We start from the raw sequence: 25,173 nt of genomic DNA, 5'->3' as shown, positions 1-25,173 counted from the left end.
AGTAATTTTCTAAGATTTTTAAAAACTTCCTGAAACAGGCATTTTGAAGCACCAAACCTCAATTACCTTATTCATAAAGTAGAGATGGTAATGCCTACGTCATAGGGTTGTTAGGAGGATGAAAAGAAAGAACATGAAGCCCATACACAGGGCTAAAAGCAGTAAGTATTCAGTAAATGGTAGCTATTGCAATCCCATTACTTTATTAACATCTAACCTAACCTTTTAAAGTGCTAAATGTCCCCTGTACTTGAAACTCATGTGGACTTTCAGTTAAATGGAGTGGGCAAAATCCACTTGTAATTTATTTTCCTCCTGTGCCTCCCCCCAGCTCTGTGCAGGAAGAGGCAAAGTTGTTTTTGTGGTGGCACCAAGTCCTGCAGCTGTCCCTGATTCAGACGGAGCAGAATGACTCGGTCTTGACAGAATCCATCATTCGAATACTACTCATGCTTCAGAGCAGGCAGAGCCTCGTGGCAGAGGAGAGACTCAGCTCTGGGATTTTGGGGGTTATTGGGTTGGGCCGGAAGTCACCTTTGTCTAACAGGTAAGAGCCTATTGCTGCTCTTACTAAGTAGGCCTCAATGTCTCCTAAGCACTGTTTAGGATTTGTGATACTTTAGTAGGTTTTTTGATGTAGAATCTAGGTTCTCCTCAAAGATTAAGAAAAAAAAATCAAAGCCTGATTACATTTTCATATTGTAAAAAGCATGTTTATTTTTTCTCACTTTAAAACAACTTTATTTTTAAGTTCAAATTATTTTTTAGTATTTTATTGTAGTTTCACTTTGTTACCCTTCCACACTACTAATAATTTCTTTTTGGCTTTGGGCCACTGATGATGGGCAAGGTTAGAATAAGATACCCCCAATCAGCTGCTTCACTCTGAGCCTTTTGTCATTGTGCTGTGAGTTTGGGGAAATCAAGAGCTTGTGAGGGGCTCAGTCTAGTAGAATTGTAAACTGTCAAGGTAGATTAGGTCAATTGGTAAGAAGAATAAATAATGGAAAAGAAAGAAGTCTAAGTTTTGTTACTGAAAAATTCCAAGGCATGAAAGAATTTGTCATTAGCTTCTCAGAAATGTTTATGTCATGTTAATTTTTCCCCCAAGCTGTTATCATTGTTTAAAAAAGTACTTAGACTATTTGAATGCCAGCATTCTTCTGGAAAAGACCATTGTGTGTTGCAACTTTGGGAACCTCCCAGTCCAAACCAAAGGTGTTAACATCGTGTGTCTTCCTTATGGTAGAACTTAAGCAGGACTGTGTGGTTTTGTTTCACTTAAATTTGGGTTTTTGTGTCTTTTGGTTGAATCAGGTGCCTTTGTTCTTCAATCTAGATTATACATACTATACATTGTTTGGGTGGTGATAATGGAAGGGAAGATTAAGGCTCCTTTATCATATCTAAGATTTTCCTAAAGATGTTAACAACAATAATTGGTCTAGAAATTTGTTGTTTTAATTGAAAATATGGTGTTTAATTTACAATGCTTACTCTAATGGTAATTTACTTCTTCTGTCCTCTCCCTAATGTCTAAGGTTCCGAGTGGTTGCCCGAGGCATGGCCGCCTTTCTATCAGTTCAGGTTCCTGCAGAGGATCAGATCCGTTTGAAGCCAGGCTCTGAGTTACATCTGACACCAAAAGCTCAGCAGGTCAGTAAAAACAGCTTTCAGGATCAGACAGCACAGGGATCTCTGATGATAAAATACCTGATACTTGAAACTGATTGAGTAGACAATTGTTTGAGTCCCTAATGTCTTATATGAAACATTGCAGGTGGGTGGATGAGTTTTCCACCACATCTTCCCCAGAAGGTAGAGAGGTAGCAGCTCTAGCCCATTATACATCGTGACATGATGATCTGCAGAGCGCAGCATTCCCTTAAGTGGACTTTTTGTGCTAGAAAATTGTTACAGTATGTGCCCACCTCAAATTTTAACCAGTTTTTATAGGCATTTGTCAAGCATTGTTACTGTTAATTGTAAAATAAGCAAAGCCTTGGGCAAGCCAGTCTAGGATTGAATTTGGTTCTGATGAAAAAGAATGTGCACTGGCATGCCACATCCTGGGCCTGGAGGCTAACACAGAAGATACAGCCAGAGTTGAGATGAACGTTAGCTGAGCTTTAATACTAGAGAAGCATCTCCTGTTTTGTGAGCCTGGCAGTTGACTCTTGCTGGAGAATAACCTAAAATTGATAATTATAGCTGTAAGAAACCATGGCTTGTCCTAAAAACATGGAAGGCCACATGGCAGTGATCACAATCCCGTAAGTCTGTTTTTCACCCATGAATAGGCTGTCGCAAGGTGCATAACATAAAAAGATGGCCAGCACTCTTACAAGGTACTTGTTTTAAGTTTTAACTCATTTACTGATAATTAAAGTTCTAACTCATTTAATCCTCATAGCAAAAACTGTTATTTATCCCAGTTTTACAAAAGAGAAAACTGAGACTGTTGTAGCAGTTGTGAGAGGTTCAATTATTTGCATATAGAAAGGCCAGGACTCAGGAATGATTTTGAGAAGGAAAAATGATTTATTGATGACCAGCTGGACTCGGGAGCTTTCTGTTTCAAGCCTGAGCCCCAAACAAGATTTTTGAGTTTCTTTTATACAGAGAGGAAAGGCCAAATGGTCCTTTTGTTTCAGTTCTTAATAGGTTTGAATTAGCATATATCTTCCACATCCTAGGTAAGCTTTTAGCATGGACTTCATGCATTCTAGATAAGCTTTTAGCACATTTGGTTTGCATTTTCCCTGAATATTTAAAGTTTATAGAGTTTGCATTGATAAACTGTTTCCTGGGACTGTAGTCATTGTCATGGTTACCAAGGGCAGGGCTGCAGCCTCTCACCATCCCACACCCACAAGTCAGGACAGACAGCTTAGTTTAAGGTTATCTCCAAAGAGACAAAGAGCCTCCCACCCATAGCCCACATCAAGACAGAAAGTAATTAACTTGCCCCAAATCACATAGCTAGTAATATTGGGTTCACCCCCAGCCAGTCTGGCTCCAAGCTTCACAATCTTACCGCTCTGCAATCCTGTCTCTAAATGGTAGAGTTAGACTCCCTAACTCTTCTTCTGAAAGTGTTTCTTTTGCAGCTTTATAAAGTCTAAGCCAGCCACATGCAGTGTGATATCTTGGTTATTTAGAATAAGGATCAAACAATATAGTCTCTAGGTTCTTCACAGGAAATCTTGGATTATAAAATATCTAATACTTGAATTGACTGATTAGACAACTGCTGTTTGAATCACTACTGTCTAGTATGAAACATTGTAAGTGGGCAGATCAGTTTTCTAAGGGAGGTTGTGAAGTTAGTGAGATACATTTTAGGTATATTTTAGAAACCAGAGATATATCAAGCCTTTTAACTTTTCTGTGTCCACCAATTCTTGGAACATGGTTTTTGCTTAAACCACCAGATCACCCAGGTCTTTTATTTCTTTGCCTACATTCTTTTAGACCTAAAATGGCAATAGCCATCAAACTTATCAAGATTTTTAGATTTGGAAAAAAAAGTAACCTTTTTATAATTTATCTTTGGCCAACTGTTAAAGTAGATCATTTTGGGGGTTAAACCTAAAGAAAGGAAGAGACCCACCATATTCAAACTTATAGAATAGCAAAAAATATAAGCAACCCCTTATTTGATAAAGGTCTAGTATCCAGAATATATAAAGTAGTCTAACAACTCAGCAATAAAAAGACAAAACCCAATTAAAAAATGAGCAAAGGTTTAAATAGACATTTCTCCAGAGAAGATATACAAAATGGCCAACAAACACATGAAAAGTTGCTCAATTCCTTAGTCATTGGGAAATAAAAAAAAAAAAAAAGTAAAAACTGCGGTGAGATATACCACTTTACACCCACTGGGATGGCTATTAAAAAAAACAATACAAGGGAAGTGGAAGTGGCTCAGGCAACTGGGCTCCTGCTTACCACATGGGAGGTCACTGGCTTGGATCCCAGTGCCTCCTAAAGAAGACAGTGAGCTTGTGCAATGGGCAGGCATGGCGAGCTAACACAACAAGAGACACAAGAACTAAAAAAACATAACGAGACATAGCAAAGCACAGAGCAGAGGTTCTTGGTGCCTCCTAAAGAAGACAGCAAGATCACACAACAAGATAACACAACAAGAGATGCAGGGAGGAAAAATATAATATGAAACAACAAAACAGGGAGTGGAGGTGGGTCAAGTGATTAGGCATCTGCCTCCCACATCAGAGGTCCCCCAGGCTTGGCTCCCTGTGCCTCTCAAAGAAACAAGGAAGATGAACAGACACATCAAGTGCAAATAACAAGGGTATGGGGAGAATAAAATATATCTTAAAAAAAAAACAAAAAAACATGTATGAGGTCCTGGGTTCAGTACCTGGTACCTCCTAAAAAAAAAAGATTTGAAAAAGTTAAACATAGAATTACCATGTGACCCATCAATTCCTTATCGACGTATATAACTAGAAGAGTTGAAAATGGATAAACAAATACTTGTACACCAACGTCCATAGCAGCACAGTTCACAGTAGTTATGTTATAGATTAGAGATATTGACCAGACTCAGACTTTGAATAAAGTTCCAGTTGAGAGCTTTATTAGCCGCGCGGTGACTGTCTCATCCTATGCAGAGAAATGAGCAGCTCCGAGTCTAAGGGAAGAGGTGTTTTTATAGCCTTTCAGGAGGGGGGTAAGCAAGTAAGTTTTTATAGCCTTTCAGGAGGGGGGTAAGCTAGTAAGCAAGCAGGCACAGAAGTGGAACACTGTGATTAGCAGTATCTTTTTTTCTTTTTTAAAAGCCCTTTCTTGTGAGCAGTCCCATGTTATTTATTGACCATTTTTTTGGGGACAGCCCTAAACCCTAAGTTATTTATTAGCACTCTTCTTGGGAGCAGCCTAAGCCCTAAGTTATTTATTTATCTGAAGGCATTTGCAATTCCTATTTCCTAATGTAGTTCTATTCCTATTTTCCTACTGTGGCCTTACCCTTACAGTTAAAGGGTGGAAACAATCCCAATGTCCAGCAACAAATACACGAGTAAACAAATTGTGGTGTATATATGCAGTGTAGCATTTACTCAGCCATAAAAAGTAAAAGTAGAGGTGCCTCCCTCAGTGTTGCTGACTGTGTATGGTCGGGGATCTGGGAAGCGAGGTGGCAAAGTACAGGTTCACCACGTCTCAGAGCTTGGTCTGGTGGGGAGAACTCTCAGTAGATGGGACTTGGGAGAATGGTGCTAAATGAAAGAAACCAAACACGAAAGGCCACATCTTGTATGATTCCATTTATATGAATCTTCCAAAATAGGTATCCATGAGATAGAAAGCAGAGTCAAGGATTGGAGGAGGGGGTGATGGGGAGTGGCTGAATAGGTATGAGGTTTTCTTTAGGGGTGATGGAAATGTTTTAGAACTAGATAGAGGTGGTGGTTGTACAACATTATAATTATGTTAAATACCACTGAAAATGTTTAATTTTGTTACGTGAATTTCACCTCAAAAAGAGAGTGGGAGAGACAGACACTAGATTCATGGGTGTACTTGTCCCTGTTGATTCCTGTTCTTAGATTGAACTCTGTTCACACAACTTTTAAGTCTTAGAATCTCTTCAGTTGTTTTTTTTTCATCCTGAAGACCTCTGTTCATAGTCTCCTTGTAATTATTTCTTAGCTGCCGGTGGTGGGGGCTGCCATGGTAGTGGGTCTCTTCTAGTAGGGAGAACACACTGTGTAGCTATAAAACAAAACCCCTACTCTCAAGAACCGTTGTTTTGATTTTTTGTTTGCTTTCTCTCTTCTCCCACTGTGAAGGAAGGAAAAATTAAAATTATGGATTCAAGAATGTTTTTCTTTATTTTTTCCTCTGAAGAGAGGTGTGGAAACATTTTCTTCCATTGTTCTGTGCCATTAGTCAGATGGAACTAGGAGGAACCTGGAGTGTACTTTGTATATGTTTGCTGATTTAGGGACCTCATCATTTACCCTCAGCAGTACTTAGCAGCTGGTTTCTTAGGAGTTTACTTCAGTTAGACAGTTTAATATGACATTATTTTATAACCTCAGAACAAACTGAACAGCAGAATTAAAGAGTTCACACAAGGAGATACGGCTGGCTCTGCAAAACAGTTCAGAGCCCAGAGGTGCCACCCTCAGTGCTGCTGAGTATGGTGGGGCTCTGGGAAGAGAGGCAGCAGAGTGCAGTTTTACCACATCATGGGCGCTTGATCTGCTGGGGAAGACTCATTAAGTGGACTGGGGAGGATGAGTAAAGGCATGACTTTAGGACTGAGTGTGGCAGGTGAGGAACATGGTAACAAGGCCAGCTGGACTGCAGCAGTGGCTGGAGCATCATTGGGAAATAGCACAGGACAGGAAGATGTGGATGTAAAGGCTGCAAAAGACAGAGAAGTTTCGGTTGCTGGCATCCTTCTGCTTGTGCCTTCCATCTGTATGTCTGTTTCCAGTTCCGTAGGCTTCCCGAGACCCACAGTTGGCACCAACTTATAATGGAAGAATGTGCCACGTCTCTGGAAATGAAGTTACATACTTCTGCCTAACCTTCTTATATTCCATGTCTTTTAGGTCCTGAATGCTCTTGAATCCATGACATCAAGTAAGCAGTATGCTGAATACCAGAATCAGATATCCCAAGCTGCCCAATTTATAAAGCATCCTGGCCATTGTCTCCAAGACGGGAAAAGTTTCCTGGCTGTACTTGTTAACTGTCTCTATCCAGAAGTGCATTATTTGGACAACATACGATAGTAACACTGAGGCTCTTGGAAAACCCTGCTGCTGTTTATGTTTACATTTAACTTTGCTGTTGCACAAGTAACTTTGTTCAGTATCACTGCAGGACTCAGTTCAGCCAATGAATAGCTGAGATGAAAGTTGGGAGGCACTAGCTAATTCCACTGTGCATGTGCACATGGGTGCATGTCTCTGTGTGCGTGTTTTCTTAGCTTTTAAAACTTTCTGGGACTTTTTAGTTTTTATGTTCATCCAACAAGAGAAACTTGCTGAGTTCTACTTGGTTTCAGAGCCACTCATGGTTTCCAAATAATACCAGTCATCTCACCTAACCCCAGGATGGGGTTCTTTGTATGTCTCCACTTCTGCCTCCTCCTGTTGTATTTAAATGTCAAGACTCCTGTGCCAGATCTAACTATTTCGGGAGTCATCTAGAAGCCTCACTCATGAACCCCATTTTTTTTCCTTCAAAGTAAATCAATTTTGAAAATTTCTTCATTTCTCAAATGTGAAATACACCAGCTTATAAGCATTGTGTTCTTTAAGAAGGGAAATAATGCTGAATCCTGATTATTGTGAGTAGCAGAGTTGGTGACAAGTCGACTTCCATCTAGCTGAGTGTCCTGTAGAAAAAGCCATCCTTCTAAACTGGGTGACCTGAAGTCAATCTGGGACAAGAATGTGCTGTCCAGATTGTTGCCCCACATAGTGGAGAATAGACAGGGCTCACTCTCTCCAGGTCACTGTAGTCCCTGCATTCCCTTTGGTCCCAACCCCAGCCCATTTCTTCATTCACATAACTTTCTGGGCTCCTGTAGGCACCCATCTTTGGAACTCGACAGACATCAAATTTGAGGCCCCACTCTCAAAAGAGAGATAGGGGACCTGAATCCGTGTTCTCTGCTTGTTTCTTCACTCTGTATTTAAACTCAAATGAAGCTAGCAGACCTGCTGAGACTTGTCCATGGAAGTGGGGCCAGCTGGGAGACTTCCTGAAATTGTTTTTTTTTTTTTTTGTCGTTAGCTTTGTGCCCTCTGTTGTTGACAATTCATTCATTACCAAAGCTTGCCTGTAATGCTGCCTTGTTCTGTTGTCATCTTTTTACACACATTATTTTTCACTGGGAATTAGCAAGTTGGCTTCTGCCACCATATCCATATTGTTTGGCTCAGAATTGATTTTGTTTGTCCAGATTGCATAATGTTTCTTTTGCTTATGGGTTATCAGTAACTCACGACTATTTACCTGAATGTGTCTAAACAGTCAGCAAGAGCTTTCAGTGAGTGACAACAGAGTGATAAGCTCTTCTCATAAATCCTTTTGAAATACATCTCCCAGCATTTGTAAGTATGTAGGAGCTCTCGTTTGTTTTGAAATTCTGTAGTTGGACAGAAAAATTCTGCTTCCCAGACATGCTCTGCAGCTCTGATCACTACCATCCCTGTTTACCCTCTGAGCTTTCTAGACCACAAGATGTCCCTCCCCAAGCAGGCATGTCTAAGAGCTTTCTCTTGTTTTTCCTTCTTTGTCAGGTCATGTTTTTCCATTTTGAAGTCAGTCATCTCCCCATTCTTTGTGTAAGAAAATTTCTAGAACCTGTGGACATTTTAATGGCTGATTTGGCAACAATGACTTTATGACAGGAAATGTTTTGTGTGCTGTTTTCTTTGAGGAAGATGTAATTATTGATATCCTAGAATGTGAAGTTTCTGAGTGGACAGTATTTACATTTTAGAGAAAATTATGATTAAGCTGTCAATTTTTGAAAGTTTATAATGTATCTGGTCTATAAAAATCATAAATAAAATAAATCTTTGGATATAGCTGGTAAGAATTCAGTTTATAGGAATAGCATACTATCTTGAAAACTATTTCAGTTGTTAAAGTTGATGGAGATTTTTGTGCCTATTGTCTAATTTATTTGATACTGTAACCTGTTATTTTGAGATTGTCAGTAAAAGTGCTCCCTTGTTAATGTCACCCTAACACTGGAAGGTTTACTTGCTGTAGGTTTACTTGTGAGAGGCTCTGGGCTAAGGAGATGTTCTAAAGGCACTGAGATAGTTTTGAACATGGCCCTGCTGCTGAAGCCTCATAGGAAAGAAGGGTGGCAGATGGATTAATCTGTCCAGGAGCTTGGAAGGGTAATGAGCCTTTGTTCAGCAAAAATAGATAATTTTTTTTTCTACCTCTGAGCCCTGTGCCAAAGTCCAGTCTGGAAAACTCTTAAGCCATCTAGGTCATTTCTCTCCTTGACTCTGTGGCCCCAGGACACTGTTGCATGTGACTCTGGTCCTTGCTTGGCACTGAAAGAGCCCTGAGTGCTCCGAGAGGGCCAGATGGGTAGGACAGGCAGCTCTGCTCTACCCAGACCTCCCAGGGACAGCCCAGAGGAACAGTGATGGTCAAGTTCAGCCCCCTCGCCACCGCCCCGTCTTCCTCTAGGAGCAGCTGCTTTATCTGGGGACCAAGAAGGAGGCTGCTTGCGCACTGTGTGGAAATTATTGAAGGGAATGCCAGAGGGAACTTCTGCTGTCGCTTCTCTCCATCCTCCCCACTGCCTGCCACTGTCCAAAATCACTCTCTGAGGTGCATTCTTTGGAGGAATGGTGGTCCTTCCATTTCCAAGAAGCCCTGTGTCAGACTGTGAATCCTGCAGGAGGGGCCAGCTGCTTATTAGCTTAGAACCCTTTCACATCTATACAATTATTCAAACAAAGTCAGGGAGACCCAGAGAGGGAGTCTCAAACGTTAGCTTGCCTAAGAATAGCTTGGAGCCACATGGACCCTGATTAGAAACAACAAACTAAAAACTTCTTGAGGACAGTTGGGGAAATTTGAATGTGGATATTACTGAGTTAATGTTAATTTCTTGAGTGAGATGATTGCCTTCAGGTTATGGAGAATGTTGTTGTTATTAAGAAACATGGCTATGATATTTAGGGATGCTGCACTGTGATGTCGGCAGCTTACTCTCCAATGGTTCAGTTGCATACCCATGGGTATTAAGCAAATATGGCAAAATGCTAGTAAATATAGAATGTGGGGAGGGAGTGCAGCTTTTTATGTGTTTGAAAATGATCATAATAAAAAGGGGGAGGTCACCTGGAAAACATGTTAGATACTTCAGGGCCCCACCCCCAGAGCATGTGATCGAGTAGGTCCAGGGTGGTGCCCAGAATATGCTTTTGGACAAGCTGTCAAGGTGGTCTGATGGAAGTGACCTCAAAACCCACTGGGGAAACAGTGTTGAGGGCCCAGGGTCCTATGGTCGAAACCCCTTGCTCCCCCAGCACTCTGGGTTTGGAGAAAGTGCAGGAATCAGATGGGCAACAGTAACCAGTACCAGGCATACAGCACCATGCTTGGCACCGTGGGTGCCCAGATGCCCTTCTGCTCCACTCATCCCTGTCATGGCAGCACCATCCACCCTGGCGTCTGACCCTAGCTGCTGCTCTGGCAGCTCTGGCCACACCCTGCCTCTATTTTTATACTCCAGCAACTTTCAACTGCCAAAATATCACCCTGTGCCTGACCTCTGGGTCTTTGTTCAGACTGTCCTTTCTGCTTAGAGTGCCCATCTTTCTTACCTCTGAATCTCCATTCTTTCCCATGACCTCCCCAGTTGCATGGTTATCGTGTAGTGACTCCATGTCCCTTCCTCCAGGAAGTCTTCCCAGGACTGAGCCAGTTTCCCTTTTCTGGGGTCCCATAGCATCCCTGGCATATCCCTTTCATGATTTTCCACTTAATGGTCTGTGCTCTTTAGCTCTGAGCTCCTTGAGAGTCTTATTGTGAAGTCATCAGTGCCATTCCCAAATGTTTTTGGCTTTCCTCCTTGGAGGTATATTGTAGGGTCGCACTGCCTAGTCATTTGTGGGTGAATGGGTCATGTGGTTAGTTCTGGCCAATGAGCTGTGATCACAAGTGGGAGACCCTTTAGAGCTTTCTTGATACTTCCAGTCAAGTGACCCACAACAGTGGAGATGGTGGGTCCTCAGGAGCCTGGGTCTCTTGAGTAATTACAGTGAGCAAAGCCCCCCCTGCCAGTCTGTGATGGGCATGTAGCTTTGGTGAGAAATAAACCCATTGTTTTGAGCCAGTGATTTTGGGGTTGGTTTGTTACACAGTACAACCTCGCTCACCCTGGTGTACCTGCTTCATTCGCTTCTGTATCCTCAAAACACCTAGCCCAATGCCTAGCGAAAAGCCTCAAAAGGCCAGGCAGATGTTCCAGTACACACCACCCTTGTGTACTTCTTCACTCGTGAAGATTTTCCATGGAGGTGCCCCCAAAGGATCCTGTACAAGGTGTTACAAGTGCCTACCCCTCTGACCTCTTATCACCTCAGACTGGCCCCTGTTTGCATCCCAGATTAACCATGAAAGCAGAGCCGCTGTCACCCACCTGATGTGGAGAAGGGTCTCGTGAAGTGATCCCTGCTCTGCCAAACTTATGAAGATCCCTCAATCTTCAGACCATCTCCCCAGCAAAGTGCCCTGTGTTTACTCTAGTTAATTTTCCAGCCTTTGGAAAAATTCTGAAGGAAAGAAAGTTTGTCCTCAGTGCCTTTTCAGCCCCTTATTCCTGGGCCCTTTCCCCTTGCCAGCTTGCTCAGGTTCTAAATAAGCCTCCACCCTTTCCCCTCAGCCCCAGCCCACAGTTGCTGACAGGATCAACCAATTCACAGGGAAATGTGAATGGGAGGCCACACCCCTCAAAATCAGCCTAGTGGGACACAGCAAAAAGAGTGAAACTCAGTGCTTTTGGATTTTGCACAGTTTGGAAGGGTTCAGACCAGATTGGAGCTGCAGGCCCAGACCTCCCCTCAGGCTTCCCAGCCTTTGGTCCCTGAGGACAGTGGTTTTCAGATGCTTGCAGATGATGGGCGTTTTCCTTTTTCCATGGGTCCTAAGGGCTCAAGGCAGTGTGAGGCAGCAGATGGAGTAAGAGGTGAGCAGAGGGTATGGGGCAGGCACAGAGGAGACTCCGGGAAGCAGGGGCCCGGGGCCTTTCCACGCTGAGTTTCCAGAGGCCACAGGTTTGCACAGCCCAGCCCCAGCAGCCTGAGTCCCAGGCCTTTTCTCTAGAAACCACTGTCCTCGGAGAGGATGGCATGGGTGCCACACTTATCCAGGTCTCTGCATCCAAAGGCCACTCTGCAAGGAAGGGCCTGTCACACCACTGCATCTGTAGAAGAATTTGTACTTTTCAGATCCCCCTCATCAATATTTTCTCAGGTCTCAAAAGCCCTACCAGCTGGGGGGAAGAATATTATTTTCCATATCCAATAGCGAGCAGACTGAGACTGCGAGAGGTGGAGAGTTGTCCCAGGCCGCACAAGTTGCTGACAAAGCCAGGATGGAGTCTAAGCCTCTAGATTCTAGGACCAATTTTCTTTCTGCTCCACTATGGTGTTCTAGGGAAAAAAGGGTGAAAGGGGCTTTTCAAGAAGTTTCACAGTGGCATTCATGTGTGTGCGCACAGTGTCATATGCACCCTTTCCACATGCTGTTCCCACTGTCATAAATATCCTAGGGGGGCTCCAAGACAGAGATGTCCATGCAGGAGACTGACTGAGCCTCAGAGAGTGGGCTCCTGACCCCTTCGGGGGCCACCTGCCTGAGTGCTGCCAAGGTGCCTGGGAACCGGGAAGAGTCGTACACTCCTAGTGGCACCCGCGTGGCTGCTGGGGGCCGAGGGCTCCTCACGGTGTATACATGGCTGACGGTGGGCCCTGGGGCTCATCTGGCTCAAATTTTCATAGTTGGACTCCTGAGCCTGGTGCCTGTGGAGGGAGAAAATTGATGCACCACACAGCACAAGAGGGAGGACCCTGACTGCCAAAACCCTCCCCCAGCAGGGAGCCAGAAAGGAGAGAAGACTGCGGGGCAGTGGGGCCAGAGCCGACAGGACTTGGAGACTGATGTCAAAGGCTGGCCTGGGGCAGAATCTGAGGAAGAGGGAAGGGGTGACTCTTCCTCTGACCTCCCTCCTGAGCTCCAGCTACTTTCTTGCCTTCTCCCTTGGAATGTCTTAAAAGGTGTCTCAAACCTAAATGTTCACAGTGCTGCACATGATTCTCTCCCTCATCTTCATGCCAGTAAGCGGTAGCCTGGGTCCAAGCTCCAAACCTGGATACCCTGGCACCCTCCCTTGCCCTCATGCTGCCCACCCAGGCCCCTGGCAAACCCTGCCTCCCATCTTCCCCATACACTGCTGCTGCTTCACCCAAGCATCCAAGTAGGATTCACCCTTCAACTTCAGCCTCCTCACAGGGCTCCCTCCCCACTCTTGTTCAGATGGGGGCCACCCATCTGCTAAAAAACCTGCTAGAGACTTCCCATCACACTGAGAATAAGCTCCCCACCTTAATCACCCTCACCCCCTTGCTCCAGACACAACTGCCTCCTTCCTGGGTCTCACCCGATCTCTGTTTGCCCTTTTCCCTTTCTGGATAGCTCCCACCTCTGCCCACCCCCCTCCAGGTCCCATCCACCTTGAGGCATTCTCAATGTCAAGTCCTCAGAGAGGACCTCCTCATCTCAGGTAGCCACAGCCTGGGGGCTGCTCCCTTTCCAGGGACTCTATTTCATCATCTTGTCCATTTCCTTCACAGCACTTGTTTTATTAGAGTCTAATCTTATTTATGTTGATTAAAATTCTCCATGGTAGAATGTGAGTCCTGAGGTCAGGGATTTTTGCTGTATCTTTGACGTCCAAAACAGTGCCTGACACATAGTAGGTGCTCAATATTTGTTACATGATTGAACAACATTCAGTTTTCTGATTCAGGGGCCTTGGGGCAAGGTAGTAAATTGACAGAGAAAAGAGAAATGTAATAGGTTGGCAAGATGGTGGGAAACTGTGAAGCAGGCAGCTGGAGGAAGGCCTGGGCCGGCAAGGGGAATTCTCCAGCCCTCAGCGCACCGGTGGGGGCAGAGTTGTGGACGCGCCTGGGCTCATCTAACGGGCCCTGGAAGGCCATGTTTCCCTCTACACCCAGCCAGCACCAGGGACAGAATGTCCAGTGCCTAGGACTTGGATTTTTTCTTTAGCATGGACCTTTACTTGGACAGAACACCCCAGAGGATGAGAGCATGGACTGGGAGTGTACATCCTGGGGCAGAGCTAGGCTTTGTCCTCCTCCTGGCTGGGGTCCCTGGGCCCTTCACCTGAGCTCGCAGAATTTTTACTGAGCTTGCTCTTGTAAAGCCCTCAGCAGGGTGCCTGGGAGGCCAAGTGCCCCGAAGGTGACTTGTGTGTGAGTTGCCTGTTCTAGAAAGCTGGGGGATCTAAAGGAGAGACATGGCCTCGAGGTCGCACATCCAGGTATGGAGAAACACACACAAACGGCGATTCCCCATCAGCACCAAAGACAGCAGGCAGGGCAGTCCAGGGGAGGTGCCGGCGTGAGGCCCAGACATAATGCTGGGGGTGGCGGTGGGGGGTGCAGTCAGCGAAACTAGGTCGCCCCAGAGGAGGACTGGGTGGGCGGAGGGAGGGGTGCTTTGAAAGGCTGCAGAGAGGGCCTGGCCCCAGTCAAGTGGAAAGCCCAAATCTGGCCCTTATTCCCACGATCCAGCCCCGAGAAGCCTGTGCCCCTTGGGTGATGGGGACCAAAGGAAGAGGTGGGGGCTGGGAGGCAGGGTACCTCACTTACCGTGGAGGGGTGTCCTGGGTGTCTGGGTGTTCTGTGTGAAAGAGAGAGAGAGGAGGTGTGATCTCCAGCCACGGAGTAGGGCACAACCTGCTTACCCCACCCCACCAGAAAATGGTCTGAAAGGAACAGTGCATCAAATGGCCATCTGCAGGGTGGGGAGGGGTGACATTTAAGCTTCACCCTGAAAGAGGAGCGGGGTGGAGTGAAGAATGGGCCACACAGAAGGAAGGTCTTTCTGAGGACCCTGAAGCACAAAATGTTTGGCCAGTTGGAAGAGCTGGCAGGAAAGCCCACGTGGCCACAGTAAAGAGAGTGGCCAGGGCAACTTTAATACTTTTTTTTTCATCCAAGGAGTGTGGGAAGCTAGAGCTACTGACCTGGGTGGACTAAGAGGTTCTCGGAAGCCTCTCTCCAGAGCACAGGGCAAATTTTTCACCCGGCTCGGCTGTGGCAGTGCAGGCTAGCTACAGCTTTCTAAAGATGCAGGCTAGTCTGAGCTTCTATGCTGTGGCAGTTTGAGATTATTTTATGAATCCCAAAAAGATTATATTTTGAACTAATCCATTCCTGTGGGTGTGAGACCATTTCCATTGGACTATGCCAATGAGGCCTGACTGAGGTAGCGGCGCTGCCCTCTTGCTGAGTCTGATAAAAAACAGAAGACACAGAGAGACAGGAAAAGGGAGCCACCATATTTGGCCCTGCAATGTGGAGAAAAAACTCCAGTTTCACTCACAACTGAACTGCAAGGAGAGAAGCCCCCGAGAGGCTCAAAGAGCTGAGGCCCAGGGAGAGATGAGTCACCTGCCTGATAGCTTGCAGGGGAACTCGGGAAGAAAGCAGAACACCCCGGCCTGAGAGAGGAGCCCCAGAAGGAGACAAGCCCTAAGCTTGGTTGCCCGCAGCTGAGCATCCAGAGAAGATGGTCGGTTCTGGAAGGGAAGGCAAAGACCTCGGTAGCCATCTGGCTTCACCCCATGGCAGCTGACTTTGGTGAGAAAGCACCTCTTATGGTGCCTTAATTCGGACATTTCATGGCCTTGAAACTGTAAGCTTTTACCCCAAATAAATCCCCTTTACAAAAGCGAACCCATTTCTGGTACTTTGCATCAGCTGCCTTTTGGCAAACTAAAGCACAAGTCTTGCACATGCCGCTCCCTCTGCTCGAGGTGCCAGTCCTTGTTTTCCTGGCTCACGGCTACTAATACTTTTTGATGTAACTCTCACCTCTCTTCCCTCCCGCCCCTATCCAGATGCCCCACCAGTAAGGCCTGCGGTCCTCTGGGCTTCTGCAGCACTGGGGTGGAGGAGAGCACTCCTCAGACGTATTGCCATCACTTGCTTAGTCCTCAGTACCCCATTTGAGGGCAGGACACCAAATATTAGTCTCTCCAGTCATAGCGCCTACACAGCACATATAGGTGCTCAAATGCTTGTGACATAATTAAATGGTGCTATTTGGGAAAGCCTGTGGCCACAGCCCGTACAGAGGAGCCATCTACCTGGTGGTGGTGAAGGGGTGGCCTAGAAGTGCTTGGGTCTCTACCTCTGTAACTGAGGCAAGAGACAAGTTCCTTAACCTCTCAGAGCCTCAGTTTCCTTAATTGTAAACGGTGCTCACGCTGGTTTCCACCTCCAGGGAGCAGGAGGTGAATAACGCACAGGTGCAATAAATGATGCTTTTGCCTTGTCAAGCCTGGTGGTCAGACAGGAGCACCCACCTTGGCGCAGGCCGGCAGCGGCAAGGGCGGCCAGAACGCCAAGCAGCCCCAGCGCCTTGAGGCCCAGCGCGCCCAGCGGGAGCGCAAGCGCCGAGGTCCCCGTGGCGCCGTGGAAACGGAACAGGTAGACGCTGGCCTCGGCGTGGCCCAGGCTGTTGGTGGCGGTGCACGTGTAGCGACCATCGTGGGCCAGCGTGGGCAGCTCGGCTGTCACCTGGTGGCTATGTCCCTGACCTGAGTCCGGCGCGGCGGCCGAGCTGTTGCCCAGGGCCGGGCCGGACCAGGTGACTGTGGGCGACGGGTCCCCCTCCGCTGTGCAGAGCGCACGGAAGGCGTGTGCCGCGGTGGGCAGCACCGACACATTGACGATCCGCGGTGCCGCTGCGGGGAGAGAAGGCGGGCGGTGGTCAGAGCGCATGCAGGCTGCGGACACTGGCAAGGAGCATCCCTCCCTGGTCTCCTTGGGATGCAGGAAGAACTGGAGGAAGTGTGGGTGGGTGGGAGGGGAGAGAGTGGGTGCCCTGGCCAGGTTGCCTGGGTCAGAAGACAACTGTGGCCTTTAGCCTGCTGTGCCTCTGTTTCTCCATCTCCTAATAGCACGCACCTTGTAGACGGTTGAGCTTTGCTAAGTTTCTGCGTGGGACTGCTTGGAATAAGGCCTGGCCCACAGCAGGTGCTCAGTGAGCTGATATTAATAGTTTTGTTTTAGTGAAAGCTTGGGGACTGTCTGCTGGGGTGATGTCAAGGGAACTCCTACTCCCAGACTGAAGCCCATGACCTGCGGCTGGAGGCGCCCACCCTGGGGAGAAACTGAAAAGCACTCAGGGGCAGACCAGCCTGCCCACGGTCCATTGGGAAGTTCTGGCAGTGCCAAACTTGAACCCAGAACCTCTTACTTCCAGGCACCCACAGCAGGCGCTCCAGGACTTTTTAAAGTGCCTCAGGCAATTCCAGTCCACTGCTCCAGGGGCTGGGGCCCTGCTTCAGGCATCGTCACCACTCAGCTGGGCACTTGCACGTGGCACACACCCTGTGGCAGCTCCTGCCGTAGGTTAGGAGTTGTGTTCACTGTTTTTCTCTCGCCCTAGTCTGTGAACTACTGGGGACGCCCCTTAAAATGCCCATTCCTGGGCTCGCCCCAGCCCACGCTGGGGCCCGGTGGGTGCTCTTTCAGCAGTGCCCAGGTGGCCCTTAACCACCCCCGGGTTGGAGACCCGTGCTCTGGAGGAAAGGGGCTGTAACTCCGCGTCCCACCCCAGCGCAGGGAGCTGTCCCGGCCCGGGGCGAGAGGGCGGAGAGCAGGGCCCGAGGCCGCGTCGCCCGCCGCGCGCGGGTCCCCGCACGCGCTCACCGGTCACGCGGAGCCGGACGCCGTGGCGGCTCTCGTAGCGGTCGTGGACGTCCCCGGCGAACTCCACGCGGCAGAAGTAGCGGCCGCCGTCGGCCGGGGCGAGGCGCTCGACGCGCAGCGAGAGGTCGTTGCGGCGCGGGTTGCCGAGCAGCCGGAAGCGGCCGTGCGGGCTCAGCGCCGTCTGGCACAGCTCGCTGCCCCGCGCCGCCACGCACCGGAACACCTGCGGGCCGGTGTAGGGCTCGCCCACGCGCCAGATGGCCGTGAGCGGCCCGTCGTAGTGCCGGTGCGGGTGCGTGAAGGTGCAGGGCAGCACGGCCGCGTCGCCCGCCGCGGCGCTCACCTCGGCCGGCACCTGCATGGACCAGCGCTGCGACGGCTCGCCTGCGGCTGAGGGCGGCGGTCAGCCCGGCGGGTGCCCCCATCTCGGGACCCCCCGAGGCACCCCTGCTCCCCGGGGACCTGGAAACCCCCACCCTCAGGAATTGCCCCCGAGGATCTGGAAATTCATCCCAGGACCTAGACATCTCCTGGAGCCTGGACGCCCCCTCTCCTCCCCACCCCACATGCTCTCATTCAGGGCTGTCCCCACCTCACCTGCAGGCTCCGGGACCCCAAAATAAGCTTAGATGATCCCCCTGCCGCAGGAAAGTCCTGGTATCCCCTGGTTATCCCGAATCCCTAAGCTGGTGATAATACACTTACTGTGCACCTCTGTACCGAGCAAGATCCGGGTGGTATCTCTCTTAGTCCTCACTAATGACCCTAGAGGTAAGCATAGATATCCCCGGATTAATGAGTTAATAAACTGAGGCACAGAGAGGCTGAGTAATTGTCTGAGGTCACACGGCTAGGATGAGGCAAAGCTGGCATTCAAACTCAGGACACCTGACGCTCAGCTGTGTACTCTAGTGCACTAGAGGCATGTGTAAGAAACGAAGATCAGTTTAGTTTTCACATGAAGGAAGAAAATACTGATTAATAAACCTGGCAGCCTACTGCCTCAGTCTTCCACTCCCGGGTTAAGCAGAAACAAAGGAAACCAGCTTAAGCCAGTCCTATAGGCAGTAAAAAAGATGCCCAAGAAAGAGCTAAGTCAATACCAATTCAGCACTAAATTCCATTCCTTATTTGGCAAAGGCGAGCAGGTAAAAACTAAAATGGTTGGAATGTGATGGGGGAAGTGGCTAATCACAAACTTTTGCGCAGGTAAGTTAGATCTTCTCGGATAGGCTGTAACTTCTGAAGTATCCAGTCTATGGAGAAACAGAGGAAGAGCTCGCGCGCTAGGCTTAGGGGTATAAATTGTGTCATTTTTCTTTGTTCCGGGCACCAGCCACGTTTTCTGGTTGCATGCCCCTTCTTGCAAGATTGAGAATAAATTCTTCTCCACAATCGGGTGAGCCTTATTTTCTTCCAGAAGATTTCTTTCTTACAGCATGGAACCTTGGGGCTCATCCATGAAGACCAACACTTCCACTTACCGAGCGGTAAACCGAGGCCCTGGGAAGGGACGGTATGATTTGAAGTTTTCTGTGGTAAGCTGGTGGCTGAGATTCCTCTAGAACTGAAGGTCAGCCACTGTGGCCTGGCTCACTTCCCACGAGGCTAGTGCTCAGGGGTGGGCTGTCGTGCTGCCTCCCTGCTCTGTGCAGGTGGCTCTGGACTCCGTTTCTCCACCGCCTCCCCTGGGAGCCACTGAAGTATGGCTGAGCCAAGGTCTGAAGCTGAGCTCGGGCTCCAGCTCACAGAGGGCCAGTGAGCCACAGCACAGCACCCTTCTCCCCGCTGCTGCTTTGCAGGAAGGGTGAGCAGGGGGGCCGGGGGTCAGCTCCCGGCCTGGGGCCTGGGTAGAGCGGTCCCGGGTGATGCCTCCTCACCGAGGGCTGAGCCGCTGAGCCTGCCTAGCTGGTGCCTCTGGCAGGTGGGGGTGGGGGCAGTTCATGCAAAGAGATCTTTAGAGGGAAAAAGACAGCAGCCATTGTATTTCCAAAGGCTTTCACACACACCATGTCATATGAGCCTCAAAACACCCGTCTCCATCAACATTCTGACTTCTTCCTCTGCACCAGCTGGAGAAAACCCTCTGCTTTTAAAGGGCTCAGGGGTGCGGTCAGGCCCACCTATCTTAAGATCCACTGTGTCACAAAAAATAACCTAAGCGGGTCCTGGGGGCTCTGCAGGAGACCTGAGGCCCTCGTAGACTTCTGCCCACCACAGGTCCCCACCATCTTCCAGGGGCAGAAGTAGAGCTTGGAGAGGGGATGTTCCGTGCACGGTGGCAGCGAGGGAGAGAAAGGAACTCCCACGTCGTGGGCGCGTGCCGCGTGCCAGGCCCTGGGCTGGCTGACCTGCATCTGTGATTTCACTCAGCCCTCGGTCCTCCCAGGAAGGACTCGTGCTCCCTGTTTTGCAGCCAAGGAGCCTGACCCTAGGAGATTGAGTAACTTGTCCAAAGGTCGCACGGTGATTGAGCAAACCCAGAAGAGTGGGGGGCCCGCATCAGGGGCTTGATCAAAGCCTGATGAGAGAATGAACAGAGGCGGGGTTGTCGCCCAGGTCCCGCTGTGCCAAAGCTGGCGTGTCTCCACCATGCCCGTGGCCCACCACTGTGGAAGAAGGGGGGCTTCCTGTTGACCCCCAGAGGCTGACAGACGTGAGGCTGAAGCCTGGAGACCCCACAACAAGGGGCTGCGGTTCCGGTCCAGGAATCAGCCCTCCGCTGGCCCAGGAGATAGCCACGAGCTGCCAGAGGGAAGGGTAAATGTTATAGGAAGCCAAAGCAAACGCACTTGTTCCTTCCCACCCTCACCCGGAGTCCCCCAGGCAGGCTCATAAAAGGTGCCCGGGTGAGAGGGAGTCCAGGTGCCGCCTCTCGGAACGCTGTTCGTCAAGTAAACAGGAAGCACAAACCTCCCAATGTGCGCCAAGACCGTAAGCCTGGGTGAAAGGGCCCGTGTTCCCTTTCTGCTCCCAGGGAGGGAGGGGCCCAGGCCTGCCATCTTCAGCACCTTCGGGATGTTTCCAAACCAGGCTGTCATCCTAGAGTCACTTAGCGAAGGCCGAAGGTGGGAACAGAACAAGGAGCAACCTACCACGGGGTAAGCCTTGGCTCTGTCCGAGGTATGAGTGGGGCTAAATGACCTCAAAGAGCAGGGGACTTGGAGCCACAGAAGCTGGGTTTCTCCCACCTTCTACCTGTGTGACTCGGGCGTCATTTCTCATCTATAACCATATCTGCCGTACCTTCCTCCCCCTGGGTGGAGGACATGCAGAGGGCCTCAAAACGTCCCGCACAGCAGCGGCTAAGAGGCAGGTGTCCGGAGGGGACTGGAGAGCTCCTGGGAGGCAGAAACCCGCCCGCAGAACCGGGATGGGCAGAAGTGGAACCGAGGGGGGATCATAAATAGAAATCGTGGTTTTGGTCACAGCTGTCCAAACACTTCCACCGGTTCCTTGGTGAGGAAGGACGCAGGGGTTTGCGTGGGAGCCTCTCTGCGGATCGTTCGCAGCGCGCTGTAGCCACTCACGCTCATGTTATCCGTTTATCGGTTTCATCACAGTGTGGGGGTTAGTTGCTGTCAGTGGATCCTTTGATGTTTTCGCAATTCCTGTAGTTAAGGAATGTTTCCAGGTGTCCCAGGTAGGAGGGGAGCTCAGAGGTGGTGGTGGCACCCCAGGCACTTTAACAATAATTAGTTCTACTGGGTGAGCTTTGCTTGACAGTCTTCTGAGGGGAGCAGGTAATGGGTTCTAGAATGGGGGCACCATGGACAGACCTGCCTTCCTGAGGCACTCTGAACTGGTGCCTGTAAGAGACCTGCCAGGCTCCTGCCCCCCGCTCCCCCCAGGCTCCAGTGGCTGGCATGACAGCTGACCCACAGCCAATCTGATATGCCCAGCGATCTGTAAGGGGCTGTTTCTCCGGGGACATCTGGGCATGTGCATAGGGGTGCTCTCAGCGGGCGACTCTAGAGGGCCCTGCGGGCATCGTGGCCCCTGGAGGTGGGGAGAAGCTGTTTTGGGTGCAAAGAGAGATGCTCATCTTGGCCACCAGAACTCCCCAGCAGGGTTGAGCTGGGGTACACCCCTTCTCGTGAACTGGCATACACCCCTGCCCCTTGCTCCTGTCCGTTCTTCCTGGGCCAGTGCTGTCACTGTCATGATAGGTTATCAGTGGAGAAAAGGTGGGAAAGTGGCCGGGTGAAGGGAGCAGAAACAGGATTCTGCCCCTGGGTGAATCAGACCTGGAAGGTTCCAGCGAAGGGAAGGGCGAGAAGCTCCCAGCCTGCCCTCTGGTCACCACCCCTGTCCCTGCTTCTCCTTAACCCTTGCTTCGCCAGCACCGTGGCTGCAGATGTGGACCTCTCACCTAAGCAGATGGAGGTGCAGAGCCACAGGCTGACCCTTCCCTGGGGCCAGTGACCCCGGGGGGCTGCTCTTCACAGCTTCGAAATGGCCCACCTCCCCCTGTCCTCCCTCAGCCCAGGGAAACCGCACCCAAATCCCACTGAGGGCAGAAGTCTCCTAGACGAGGAGTCTTGGCTCATCAAACCCTCCCAGTCCCTCCTGGACCCACGGCGACCCCTCTTCAACTTGGCCCTGCCTTTAGGCGACTGCTGCCATTTGCCCTGCCTTTTCTCTCCTTTTCAGCAGTTGTTCCCCGCTAGTAAAATCTCTCTTAGCAACAAGCTTTGCCCCAGGCCTTTGCACAAAAGTCATGGGCAGGGCTGGACTTACACTGGGAATTTTCCCGTTCACATGCAGGCTGTCACCCCGACAAGCCTCGCAGCCTCCCTGAGCCTCCCTAAAATAGGGACAACAGTAAGTGAACTATTTGTCACAGGCCGGGTGCAAAGGAAGTCCTTGAGGATGACAGCTGTGGTGATGGACCCATCCTAGACTTGTGGACCAACCGAGGCCTTGCGCGCGGTCACCCAGGGCACCAGAGCTCCCAGGTAAGTGTTCTTCCCACTTTCCCACATTCCCTGACATCTCAAGCCTTCTAGAAGCAGAGAGGGGAAGGCCAAGGGGAGGGTGTGTGGGTAGGGCCTGGGCAGTTGGGGCTGCCCCAGGCACGGGGTGGGGTGGCCCCAGTACGAGGGAGAGGGCATTGACCGGGAGAGGGGGCTGCCTGGACAAATTGCTCCCACTTCTCCTTTGCCAAGCGCCTGCCTGGACCCCACTCTCAGACTCCTGGACACGGAAGCGATTGTGGCCTGAGGCCCCACGTGAGCACAGGCACCCTAACCCCAGAGTCCCTCAGGGTTCCCAACTGCAGAGTCAACCGGAACTGCATCGTCCCCTGACTGAGCCGCCTGGAGAAGCTCACAGGCAGAAGGTTTTCAGAAGTGGGAGTCCCACTCAGTAAAACAAAGGAACTTGTACTTTACCAGTGAAGCAGCTGCGAGTATTTAAAGAAAACTCATCTCCTCTGCTAAGGCGGCTCTTAAGCATGGCTCAGCCTCCTGAGTAATCTCCACACAGCTAGAGTATTTGTGTGGTTTGGTTTTTGTTCTTGGATACGAGACTGCTCATTCTTCCTCCAAATCTTTGACCTTAGACCAATTCATCAGCAGAAGAAAAACAAACCAAGCCCCCAACCCCAAAGCCTGGCCTTGCTTGCAGCCCTGAGAGATCAGCAGTGTTTCACTATCAATTTATTGAGCAACTACTGAGTACCAGGCACTTTACCCCCATGTCCTAATTATCCTTCACAAACCCCCTGCAAGTGTCATGGACCCCATTTTACAGGGGCTCAGAGAAGTGAGGCCACCTGCCCAAGGCCACAGCTAGTAAGTGACAGAGCCAGGCTTCTAAGTTGTGTCTGATGTCAACACACATCCTTACCTGCTCTCCTATCTGCCACCCCTGGACTGGGCAGGGTCACTGCCTCCAGCCCCCAGTCCCCAGCCTCTAAGTGGGACCCACCCTAAATCCTTTCAGAAGGATGGCTGAGATAGATCAGTTTAGGAAAAGCCTTGTGGGGCTCTGTGCACGGGACAGTGGGCAGCATGGGGGTCAGGCAAGCAGGTGGGTCCAGCCTGCAGAGACACACACACCTGGGGTCAAATCCCAGCTCTACCCTGGGCCACTCAACTTCTCTGTGCCTCAGTGTCCTCATCTGTAAAAAAGGAAATCAAATATAGTGCTATGAGGCTGCAGTGAGTTACTACAGTAAGCGCCCGCACTTAGAGCTAGTGAGCGCTTGCTGTAAACCAGACCCGAGCAGGGTCCCATTCTCTTAAGTGCTAGGGAGGAAGGAACAGAGCCTACAGCCTACGGTGTGGAAGTTTATAATCCAGTTGTGGGGACGGGGCCGATAGAAGCGCTGTAGAAGAGCGCCGAGCTCCACGACATCAGCCAGGCCACAGCACAGACCATGACGGTTACGGCTGTGACTGGCAGCACAGACAGAGAGGGACGTTCCAGCTGGGGCGGAGGAAAACGCTGGGGCCCGGAGGGAGAGCCTCACAAGGATTGCCTTTGTCATTGCCCCAGCTGCCTCAGTGCATCGTGCACCAGAATCACCCAAGGAGACGGCTGAAAATGCAGATTCCTGGGTCCTGCTCTGCAGGTCTGGGGTAGAGCCAGAGAATCTGCATTTTAACAAATGTCCCCTTCCCTGGGATCCCAGGGATGCTCTAGTTCACTGAGTGACGTGGCCAATGACATTGTTTCTCAAGCCTGCCCGAAAGCCTCCCACTCCCCTCTGGGGGTCCCGGGTGCCCTCCCATCAGTTGCCCCTTCCCCACATTAAATGGCCCCTCCCTCACTTCCAACACTGCCCCCCAGCAACCTTGTGCTGCTCCTCCTTTGTCCCTGGGGCTGTCCCATCAAGACATAAATCCTTTGGATGACAGCAACACCTAACAGCGTTTCTCCAGCACTTGTCCTATACTCAAGGCATTTTCCTGCCCCCTCTCCCCGTCTATCCTCACAGTGGAGGGGTGGGAGGCCTTGTGACGGATGGGGACACTGAGGCCCAGAGAAGTCAGGGGGCGGTCCGAGTCACCTAGAAACCCAGGCAAAGCCCAGGCTTGAACTTCTGCTTTGGTTACCACAGCCTCCCAAAGCACAGCTCTTCTCAACGGGCCCGAGCCCTGGGCAGAGGGGGCTGCCCTGAGTTTGAGGGGAAAAGACCGTACCTAAGAAGTTCTGAGCCTCCCTTCTGTCCTGGGCACTGGCCAGAAAGTGTGGTGAGAAACTCACCCGTCAGGACGACGCACGCCAAGCAGGCCAGGAGTCGGAGGGCCCCTTCCATGGTGTCTGAGCACCCAGAGACCCCAGGCCACTCCCACACTCAGCCGGGTCACCGGCGAGAACCCCTCGTGGCGTGGGTGTGGGGGAAGGGAGGTGGGCTGGGCCGGGCCCAAGTCTGCGGCCCCCTCTGGGTGCCGCGGGAGCTGGAGAAACTGGGGAGAGGTGGCCGGTGGCGGGGGTGTGATTAGATGAGACCCGTGGGGTTTAGTCATTGGAAAACCAAGAGGGGAACCACTCAGATGATTTTCCAGGACAGGAAACAGGGAAGTAGATGGGGAGGACACAGGGCCCTTTCCTGTGGCCAACGGCCACTTTGAGAAAACTTGTTCACATGCTTCCTGCCCCCTCCCCTGCCTGCCCCCTGCCCTCCTGCCCTTCTAGTGTACCCGGAAGGGTTTGCTCTCCCTTCACC

At 50.2% G+C, this 25,173-nt stretch overlaps 2 protein-coding genes across 2 annotated transcripts in view; one reads left to right on the top strand and one right to left on the bottom strand.

The window, feature by feature from the left end:
* The window catches only part of EPG5 (ectopic P-granules 5 autophagy tethering factor), a 131,865-nt gene extending 121,005 nt beyond the window's left edge, over positions 1 to 10,860 (top strand). Inside the window, exons 42-44 of the mRNA XM_058277613.2 lie at positions 332 to 547; positions 1,542 to 1,656; positions 6,594 to 10,860. Coding sequence (XP_058133596.1) covers positions 332 to 547; positions 1,542 to 1,656; positions 6,594 to 6,776 — 514 coding nt within the window. The 3' untranslated portion in view covers positions 6,777 to 10,860. The remainder of the gene's footprint in view (positions 1 to 331; positions 548 to 1,541; positions 1,657 to 6,593) is intronic.
* A 1,385-nt stretch (positions 10,861 to 12,245) lies between these two features.
* On the bottom strand, positions 12,246 to 24,762 carry SIGLEC15 (sialic acid binding Ig like lectin 15). Its single transcript, XM_023586408.3, has 6 exons — positions 24,711 to 24,762; positions 18,204 to 18,263; positions 17,499 to 17,882; positions 16,148 to 16,528; positions 14,427 to 14,457; positions 12,246 to 12,551 (listed from the first exon to the last, which is right to left on the bottom strand). The coding sequence occupies exons 1-6, from the start codon at positions 24,760 to 24,762 to the stop codon at positions 12,347 to 12,349; spliced, it is 1,113 nt and encodes a 370-aa protein (XP_023442176.2). The 3' UTR covers positions 12,246 to 12,346.
* Positions 24,763 to 25,173: the final 411 nt, after the last annotated feature.

The sequence above is a fragment of the Dasypus novemcinctus genome, chromosome 16 (assembly GCF_030445035.2).
Source record: "Dasypus novemcinctus isolate mDasNov1 chromosome 16, mDasNov1.1.hap2, whole genome shotgun sequence".
Taxonomy (NCBI): Eukaryota; Metazoa; Chordata; class Mammalia; order Cingulata; family Dasypodidae; genus Dasypus; species Dasypus novemcinctus.
The sequence above is the reverse complement of the archived record's forward strand: the minus strand, read 5'-3'. Positions and strand labels throughout refer to the sequence as shown.